The 10,685-nt window shown below is 32.3% G+C and overlaps 1 protein-coding gene across 3 annotated transcripts; it reads right to left on the bottom strand.

Moving 5' to 3' along the window:
• Nucleotides 1-399: 399 nt before the first annotated feature.
• On the bottom strand, nt 400-9,618 carry LOC132701210 (nose resistant to fluoxetine protein 6-like). 3 transcript variants are annotated; one of them, XM_060668986.1, is made up of 12 exons: nt 9,497-9,618; nt 8,868-9,010; nt 7,143-7,372; nt 6,802-6,908; nt 4,760-4,953; nt 3,868-4,037; nt 3,635-3,803; nt 2,735-2,928; nt 2,298-2,445; nt 1,532-1,721; nt 1,327-1,469; nt 400-656 (listed from the first exon to the last, which is right to left on the bottom strand). In XM_060668986.1, the coding sequence occupies exons 1-12, from the start codon at nt 9,564-9,566 to the stop codon at nt 456-458; spliced, it is 1,959 nt and encodes a 652-aa protein (XP_060524969.1). In that variant the 5' UTR covers nt 9,567-9,618; the 3' UTR covers nt 400-455. The 3 variants fall into 3 exon arrangements, with proteins under 3 accessions (XP_060524969.1, XP_060524961.1, XP_060524976.1); XM_060668978.1 differs by lacking the exon at nt 400-656 and adding an exon at nt 688-1,228; XM_060668993.1 differs by lacking the exons at nt 400-656; nt 8,868-9,010; nt 9,497-9,618 and adding exons at nt 688-1,228; nt 7,905-8,035.
• Nucleotides 9,619-10,685: the final 1,067 nt, after the last annotated feature.

Here is a 10,685-nt window from a genome sequence, read left to right as displayed (position 1 = left end):
GTGTATAAAGAAATATATTTGCAATTATGGACGATTTAACGACATTCCTGGAGTTTACTGACAAAGAACCATTTATAGCTAAAAAATATGATGGTCAGTGCTAAGATTTGTTATAGCACCGAGAAATGGAGTTAGGAAAATACTGTTCATTAAATAGGTAAATATAAGAAATAATTTCCAAATGCCCACCAAATTTTCGGCCAAATTATTTAATGGCTAAGTGAGTTTCACCTACTTAAGTTCGTGTATTGCAACAGGTTTTTTAAATATTGAAATATTTTTGAAATTTTAAAGAACGTTTCAGATTGTCCAATAGTTATTATAGTAAGTACCATGTTACGCCAATCAACCAAGGAAAAAATTAAGACCATTAAAATTTATATATACTTTATTCAACCCTTAACAGAAAATTCAAATTTCACACACTGATATTTAGCAAGCCAAACAGTTTAAATTTAAACTTTTGTACATTCTTGGTGATCGCGACACTCATATGGGAGAGCTGCTATGAAGTTCTTGGGTTTAGTATTGCTCTCTTGACCGTTACCTGCTGAGAATAATATCTTCTGTAATGCTGATGTGGGCAATTCGACAAGTAAACACATCAATGTCCCTGCTAAGTAAGCAAGAGTAACATCACCCAATACGGCTGTAAACTAAAGAGAAATTTATTTTATTTATATTTATTTATCACTACATTATTCTTAGAATTATACTAGTATATTTAAAAATAATTTAGAGCGCGCTACATGCAAATTTACTGTTTTACTAAATAATATATCACCCTAATAAAATTCTTCCTAAAATTTAATGTAGGTATGATGAGCAGCGCCATCATCGGAGAATCAATTTACGAATAGGTAGATATAAAAAAAATGCTTAACATAATGATGGCTATATATATGCAGGCAAGTCCGCGCGCAAGTGTGTCCAGATAAGTCCGCGAGGAAGTACGAAACGAATTGCGGCCACACACTATTCAGGTAAACGTCGAGGTTCACCAGTTGGTGGGGCCTGCTGCGGTGCGAAAAATGAAGTTGCCCTTCGCACTTGCTCTAAAAATCAGACACAATCTGATTTGCTTCGAGCCGCGCTTGGAACTGAACGCGCCGTGAGTTTTGACACATACACATTCGCACTTACTCGCGTGTCTCGACCCGTACAAGCAAGTCTTAACACTTGCCTGCATGTGTATAGGCCGCTTAAGAGTCTTAAATACGTTATGGCCCTGTAAAAGCAAATCTAATGTTATGATCATACCTACACAAAACCGCAAAAATTAAACGCAATAAAATACCTAAACGTTTTTAATCAAATGAAACTCACCAAAATATTAGTATTAAGAGAAACAGGATAACGACGGTAACCCAAATTCATTTTTGCAAAAGCAACGTGGACAATGTAGGTGCTGTAGGTTAAACGGCCCAATATTTGTATTGGCTGCCATTCGCAAAACCATCTGGCAAACCCTAGGAAATTATAACATAGTTTTCGATTAATAAGGTCAACAAAAAATTAAATAGCTACTTACAGCCGATTTTCTGTGTATGTCCAAGTATTCCGATCGCGATACCTAGAGCAAATAAATTTTTGCCCAGTGACCAATAGAAAGCACTGCCCGTCGGGGAAAATTTATATTCCGGATTGTAAAATACAGCTGCTATTAAAATAACGAATATGCACATTCCGAACGTAAGTATCCACCACAATACGACATGCACCTGAAAAACAAAATGTAATTCTAATCTACAATTAAAAAAAAAAGTGTTTCATTTGAGAAATTTGGTTTTATTAATTCTAACGTTTTCTCGTGCATTTAGCAAACCATTCTACAGTATTACGTACGTTATAAAGATAAGTATTCATGTCCTTTTATGTCCTAATAAAATTTATATTGTCAATACTAGAATGCATTCTGGCAATAAGAACCGTATAGAATAAATGATAAAGGCTCTATAACTCATTCAATAAAATATTAAAACTAAGATCATTCGTTCATAATTATATTTATCGTTTTTTATATCATTAATTAAGAGGTAACAAATTTTAAAAAAATATATAGAAGGAAAAAGAAAAGATGGGAAAAAATAGTCTCTTCATGTTGGTTACTGTGTCATAATAAGTATTTATACATGGCACTTTTCACTAAACAACATTCTTCTGTACAATTATAACTAACCTATCTCTCCTTGATTTAGATTTCGTTATATACTTATTTCCTCACTTCAAATAGATTCTTATTGGACGTAAGTAGATAGTGATACTACAGTGTTTAAATAGTTAAATATCTCACCTACCTTACGTATCGTAAAGTTTTTATTCCTGTGTCGGTAAAAGAAATAACCAAATGTCACTCCTAAACCGTAACCAAATATGTTAGAATAGGCAGAACTGTAGAGGACATGCCATTCCTCGGCGTGTAATGCCCTCAGTTTGTACATATTTCTAAAATTGAGTAAATGTAAATGAATATGCTACATATAACAATTGGAATATGACAATTGGAATAGCCTAAAAATTAAAATTCGGATTTTAAGCGCCATTTTGGCCTTATAAAAGGTGAACATGCGTATTGTGTAAAGAAAACTCAAATTCATAATAGAAACTGTAGAAGAGCTATTATTTCCTACAGTGTTCATGAGTTATTTAAGTAAATTCAACCGAACAGGTACGGCCTAACTTTTGTTTAACTTTTCCAACGATATTAAAGCGATAATTTTTGTTTCCTACTCACTCTGGATACTGCCGAACAATGATGTCATATTTTTTAATGTATGCCAAAATTCCAGGCAACATTAAACCAACGGTTAAAGTGAATCCTAACATATATTTGAATTTGCTAGGATATAGTCGACCAAGCGCTAATAGAATCAAGAAAACGATGAACAATTGCATATCCGACGCAATATACCAGGTTTGTTGCATGCACTGGAAACAAATATAAAGAAAGTCGGTATATACCTACCCAACTGTTTCAAATTCAAAGACAAAACATTTTTCTTCAATGAACTTGAATTAGAGCACAATTTATTAAATTTAAAAATTGGCAGTAATCTCTGGTACAGAATCAAACACTTTGAGGTTCAGTTTCTATTGGAATCGAAAATTGCTACCAACATTTAATTCTTTGCAATTTTACTTTTTTATGGGAGCCACAGCGGACCAATCTAGTAACTTACTCCAAACAAACCAACTTTAAAGAAAACTCATTATCCAAACTTTATTCTAAGTATGCTAAAAGGCGAGATTCATAGCTACATCAGAACAGATATTTTGAATGAGAACAGCGTCATCGATGTTAATAAATTTTGAAAACCAACAACAATAACGACTAAATCAAAAAATAAGTAATAGCTGAAGCATAATATGTTTTTGCATACATTTTATTAATTCCATTAATAGATTCTAATTTTCAACGTACACCATAGTAATATGGTGGTCGATCTTTTGTTACCAGGTAAATTACCATTCAAAAATCCAGAAAGGTACCCATGAAAAAAATTGGAGAAAACCGAAACATAGCAATATTTTTTTGACCTCAACAAACAAGTTCAAAAAGCTCCAGCTTTTGAAATACACTCCAAAACCAAAAATTTCAGGTGTCTTAATCTACAAATTTTGGAAGCCCACACACCATTTCGTCACTATATATATAGTTGTTAATATATAGTAAATTTGTCCACCAATTACGTCGACAGTTTCTATATTCTTCACCAACGAAAAAGTCCCAGAAAGGGCCGCGAGCTAAGTGAATCAGCCAAGTGCTATGAATAACGGCCATTACTGCAACCGCTGGAGATAATCTACAATAATTTTACCGTTAAGCTGGTTCTCACATTTCTAATTATCATTTTTTACCATACTCACCTAAAATACCGATTAATAATTGCGAAAAAAATGAACTTCATATTGACCCTTGAATGTCTCTCAAGCATCTTAAAAAAATTAAAGGAAAGTAACCATCCGGATATAACGAAGAATGTTTGAATCGCAAACCAACCGTTGACCAAAAACATGTTTAGAATGTCCTTTGTGCTCTGAAACGTCAATTTTTTAATAAGTCAAAACACATGTTAATTCAAATTTGATGTTCTAGTGGTATATTGATATCATTTGTAACCAATTTATTTTAAGATTTCCTTATTTGTATATAACTCCAATTTCTGGTAGAAAAAAAAACCCGGCCACCAGCATCTCTGTAATTCCTTTTTAATACACTACTTAGTAATAATAAAAAATATCTGCTAATGTAATTAACATTACTTTTGAAAAACAAGTTATTTAGTATGTCAAAAACCGAGAACTTATTTGGTTCTAAAACTATAACTCTTATTTAGCCTACATGGTACAATAATGTTGTTTAATTTGATAATTTGCTGGAAGCACCGAACTACCCAAATGAAAATCGCACAAGTTTTTTAAAATCTAAGTAAACCACAAAAAAATTTCGTTGAAGTTGTTTAATTAAAAAAAAAGACACTTAACAAAACAAAATAAAGCATTGTAGTTACATATCTGCTTTCAATTCAAATGGATGAAACTGCAGATTTAAAATTTATTTGTACTAATTATTTAAAGGCATTTTTTACATAAGCAAGTACTATTTGTTGATGTACCATATGTATTTGGATACATATGACGGATGGATGTTACATCTCGAATAATGGAAAAAAACAATTAGAAGTTAGAATTCTACAAACCAATAGACATTTAATTATAGACACGTGTCAAATATTCCGGTAAATGCTAAATGACTCACCTGTTCAGAATACTGCGGATTCGATACAGGTCCTCCGAAAAAAGTCATCAATGTATGTGTCATTATAACACAAATCATAGTATAAAAACGCATGCCTTGAATACTCCTTAGTTTCTTGACATGAGGATCGTTGTTAATGGTTCTAAGTCGATACCAGTTTTTGGGAATTGAGAAAGCGGATAAATATAAACCAACTAAAAAATGTACTTATTTTAATAACAATAATTAAAGTATAAAGGCTCTGTTAGTATTTGATGCCTTCGAGTAAAAACTACACTGGCAAATCAAAATTGTATTATTTTATTTCATTTGCATTTCATTTAAGTAATTAATTATATATTTATTATTATTTTTTATCTTAATTAAGCTAACAATTTTATCAGACTGTAGGCAGTGACTCCTTGGTCACTGCCTACAGTAGATTTTTTTTGTTTTGTGTAGTTTAAGCCAAATTTTATATAGAGATGGCAATATTGACAAATATATTTTTAACCGTTAACTGTGTTACTCTGTACAAAAGTGCAAAGAGAAAGTGATTTAAGGAAAGTGTCTTCAATGAAACTATTCAAAACCGGTAAAAAAACTAATATCTACACCAATTATTGTTTTTCTGTGGTTTGATAAATTTTTTGTTCAGTTTTGCTTAGTTTTTCCTCGACTTTTCCATTAGCGGACACGTTTCAAATCTACATTTTACGGCAATATTTTTCTCATGATTAACAATGCGACGTTTTTCACAAAAGATGGCGAACAAAACTTGCAACATTTTTTCGAGATGAGGCACATCCGACAAATTTACATTTTTTAGATAGTAGTTTTCATAAATATAAGGTAACTGCACCACTGGATTCTATAAAACGTTGTAATTTGTCAAACACTGGAGATATAAGTGGTATTGAAAAATGCTCTATTTTCTATATGGCCCTGTAGTCCGAAAACTAAAAAAAATTGTTCGCCTAATTTGCCACTGAACTAAAACATTTTCTGGAGATGAGACACATCCGGAAAAATTGTTATATAGATAGTAGCTTTCACAAATATATATGGTAAATACATATAAATACCGGCAATGACTTGAATTATACATACTACCGTGTACAACATTTATCCTTCGGATGAAACAAAAGCAAATCTTTACTTTTATTAGCATTAAACCTAAGTTGGCTAAAAAATGTCTGTCAAACCATAAAAAAAAATGCCCGCTAGGTATCAATTATTTCAGGTTATCCTGTTAACAAATTTTCGGTGGAGGACGTGTTTTATTCAAACAAGCACAATATTTCAAAACCAGTAATATTTTATCAAAACCTACGCCACTGGATTCTATGTAAAACGTTCTAAGTTGTCAAACGCTTGAGATATAAGTAGCCCGAAAACTAAGACGTAAAAAGCAATTTTGTTTTTCTACTAACTAAATCTAACCGTCGTAGACAGAGTATAGTATGCTATACGTTTGGTAAACTTTTTACGTCACTCGTTTATTAAACACCCGCTCCACTGCGCTCCGCTAGTTCCAAATAAACTCGTGACTCAAATGCCTTTTGCCGCACTTAATGCATAATGTAACTAGTGTGTTGCTGTTAGATATATAGCGGCCGTGTCTATGTTGATAATATAGGATTTAATCATCGCTATCAGTTCGTCACTCTGACAGGTTTCACTTTAAATGTGGCATTTTCTACGTCAATGTCTTCTCAAAATATACCCAGATGTCGTTCAATGTTCTGGGAAAACTAGTTAAGTGTATGGAGATCGCTGTTTACAAAGGATCTTTCCTATTTCTATGAAAATGGAAATTATTTATATATAAATACTATATGCTACCTAACTAGCTAACCAAAATAGCTCACAATTGCAACGAACATGGAAAACACTGTGTCTACAGTTTGCTTGAGAACCAGCAAAGTGACTTGACCCATGATAAGTATACGGATGTGGATTGCTTTGCGAGGTAAGAATCTTATTTACGCAATTATTATGCTAAATAAAACTGTGAATAATAATGCCTGCAACTTTTGGAAATAAAATATAGATGCACTTACCACCGATTTGGCAAGATTGATAATACGCTTTTTTATCCTTGTATCTAGCAACGCCTTCATAAATGGATGCAATTATTGTAAGTCCGATATATCCCAAGAGCATTGCCCTGAAAAATAACACTGCAGACGCACAAGTTTAACGCCATAAGAAAATGTTTTGATATACAATAATGGGAAGTTTAGTTTTTATACTTGGCTCTTGACAAAATGGTGAATGCGCAACATAATATTTTTCGAAGAAGTTATCCTAAGAATTATCGTTTTTCTTAAAAGTGGATTATAAGACTGATATATTTTATTATTTATTTTACAATTTATTACAAATTATATAAAATACTTACCCCAACGTTTTGTCGTAAATATCAACTTTGTATTTCGAAAAATTTGTCTCACAGTTCAAATCGGTTATTTGACCCTCGAACCCGAATTCGCTGAACTTGCTGTTATAACAATTCTGGATAAGATCTTTGGTACTATTTTGGGTTTTATTGTTTGGCGGACATAGGTTTGGAACGCATATTCCATGGCGTAAAATATCATGCCTATAATTTTGAGGATTATCACTTACATTCTGAAAAAGGTACCTGAATTAGTAATTTAACTGAAAATACAATTTAATTCGTTATTCTTATATAAAACAATGCAAATTGAAATATTAACGTTATAAAAATTTTTGTAGTGGGTACGTCTATATACTTTTGAGATGCCACAAATATTCTGCTGCCTCCCTTAATACGCAGTTAATTAGATACTGTGAACTGTAACATACCGGGTGTTTCAAATTAGACTTTCACCATTGGCATTGAGATTGACATTCCGTTCTCAAAATTGAAGTTACTGAAATTTGTTTAATGGTGTATCGCGTTACAGATATGGTTAGTTTAGCTTAGTGCAGTAAATTATAGTAGCACAGAGTAATCAAGGTTTTTTGTCTAGGAATTCTGAAAATCAATACCCTGTAATCATCAAATGATTTATTCTTTTAATTAATTTGATTGCCTTTAAACTCTCGGTTAAATAGCGTACCTATTTGAAAAGTATGGCTTATGTCTTATAAATGAACTACTTTTCTCATTTACTTACGGAATAGCTATTCAAGATACCTGAAAGTTTATTTGGCCGGCCATAGTACGGTAAAAATTATTGCGCCTCGGACGGCGATGATATTTTCGCATGCTTCTAAATTTCACCAACTATCCTGCATTTTTCTCCATTTTCTTTCTAAACAGCAATCTCCACACATTCAGTTCATGTCTCGAAACATTTAACGAGAACTATGCATAGTTTGAGAAAATACTACTACCGTAATAATCTAAACCTATCAAATTGACGAAATGTCAGCGGGATGTTTGTTGTTGAACGCCGAATGGGTCTCCATATTTTTGTATGGTTGCTTCATCGGCATAGGAGGGGTCGTCATTAATAATCTCGTTTCCAACCAATAAGACCTTTTGGTGTTGAACAACATGGCCGTTGACGTTTGTTAATTCGACAGGTTTAGATGTACGGCAGTTCTTTCTCAAATCATGCCCAGATCTCGTTAAATGTTCTGGGAAAACGAGTTAAGAATGTGAAGATCGCTACCGAATTGTCATAGTCGCCCGATGCGATTAAATTTGTACCGTACTAGAACCACTATATTATGTAATAACTATACGGTTTAGTAAAATCACTGAAAGGCAGCATGCGAAAATTTAGAAGAATAAACCTGAGACGAACTTCAAATGAATGTAGGAACTGATAAACGTTTAGTAGCCTCTAATATTGAATTTAATGCGAATTAAAGAATAATAATGCGAGTTAAAGAATAAGGGTTCCAGACAGTACTACTAATAATTTGATCATTTTTTGTCGAAGTCTTTCTTAATTAATTATAACTTTATTTTTTATGGAAGCGATTCATACAATGACATCATGCGTCATAACACCTAAATTTTACTCTTGATGTTTCAGGTTGAACTTATATTGGACATTCGGTACTTGCGAACAGCACTTTTTGTGATACCACTCTATATGATAGGCGTACTTAATTTCTCGAGGGCTGCAACTAAATATAAAATACTTACTTTTATTAAATTCCGTAGTGCAGTATTTTCGTCCAGGAATTTAATTCGATAGGCAAAAGTACAAAATAAAGCATCTCGACGTAACATGCATTGATCAAAATTGTCCATAAAAAAAAGGTCTGGCATTAACGCGTACTCGTGATCTAAAAGTAAAGTATTTGCCAAGAAAGGGTAGATAGTAGAAGCAAATTAACAGAATGAATGCTGGTGGAATGAACCAACTGGGCCAATTCTAGCCGATATACAAGGTATCTCACCGCAAAGTACTAAACTTTTTACAATGTTTCCTTCAATAGTAAATGACACAACCAATATTTATCTTGATTTGATTTCATTTTGTCGTTGAGAATAGAATCACGCAACATTAACCAGGCTAACATTTTATTGTAAATTCATAATTTTCCATGGCACCTACATTCCACTATATTAAAATATGACAGAAAAAGGTCATAATACACTGCCTCAAAGCATTTCCCACATTACGTAAAGATTAATCAAATACTAGGACGCATCTACTATTAAAACAATTTTACTAATTTAAACAAATATCAATTTTACTCACACACCTATTATTTTAAAATGTTTTCACAATTCATATATAAAGTCATGATATAATATAGGCTACTTACCGGCAACATAGAATTCAGCATTAACTAAAACGGTAAAAAAGAAACAAAAATATAAAAATATATTTAACATTTTGACTATCTTTCAACAAACGCTACATCGCAAATGCGCAATTTCATTCGTGTATTATATTGTGGAAAAAAATAAATTTTTTCGGAACATGACCTGAAAAAGAATTACTTCATTCGCAATAATCTTGAAATTCTAGTTTCATCTAAGATCTTGACCTCTCGCTTAATCTGTTATACCTACGTTTATACCTTTCTTGGTAAATGGTGCACGTTCGCTTACAAAGTGTCTCAAATAGAATTTTCAAATTTTTACTGATTGCGTATTTGTGAAAAAATATATATTATCACACGAAAGTTTTGTTCTAATTTTTTTTTAATCTCCAAATGTGATAAGAGGTTTATAGGTCTGAATTTCAGCAAAAAAAAACAGATATAACCCTGTTCAATACAAGTACGAAGAAATAATGAATCTATAACCATATCGCTGTTTCTGCCTTTTTGTTTTGTTGACTCTTAATTTTATTTGCCAAGTTAAAAGTTTATTTCAATTTAGAGAAACGCTATTCTCTTTCACTTGTAGCAGTAGCGTAGCTTATATACACATACAGGATGTCTGGAAATAACGTCAAAATATTTTGGATGATGAATTTAGAGATAAAAATAAGAAAAAAGAACATGATGCAATATTAACTAAACAAGCGACAATCATTTTGAACATGCATCATAAAGGTTTGAAATATAGTGTGTGTAAATAAACTCCGCTAAAAAAGCACAACATAATACATTTTTTTATACTCCCTTCGGTAAAATACTTAATTATACACCGACTTAGGGTGCAGAAAGTGTCATTTTACCAAGTCAGTTCCATTTCCCACAGATATCTGCCGCTTCGCGGTAATGCTGCACGGATTTGGGAGCACTCGGGTGTTTTTCGAGATATTACAGCACGGCTTAGATTTTGACGTTTCTCAATTGTGACGATCATGTCAGTGAATGTATTCGTGTTGTTTTGCGAAAATGTATTAAAAAACTAACGGTGGTAGAAAAAGTATAGTGTGCAACACGTTTGATAAACATTTTAAGTCACCCGTTTATTAATCACTCGCAAATGCCGTTTACTAAACTTGTTGCATAATATATTATTTTAAATGAAATAATAGGAAAACAATTTAATACCGTT

Source organism: Cylas formicarius, unplaced genomic scaffold, assembly GCF_029955315.1.
Source record: "Cylas formicarius isolate icCylForm1 unplaced genomic scaffold, icCylForm1.1 PGA_scaffold_10__41_contigs__length_53128322, whole genome shotgun sequence".
Taxonomy (NCBI): domain Eukaryota; kingdom Metazoa; phylum Arthropoda; class Insecta; order Coleoptera; family Brentidae; genus Cylas; species Cylas formicarius.
This window is presented reverse-complemented; position numbering and strand designations above follow the sequence as displayed.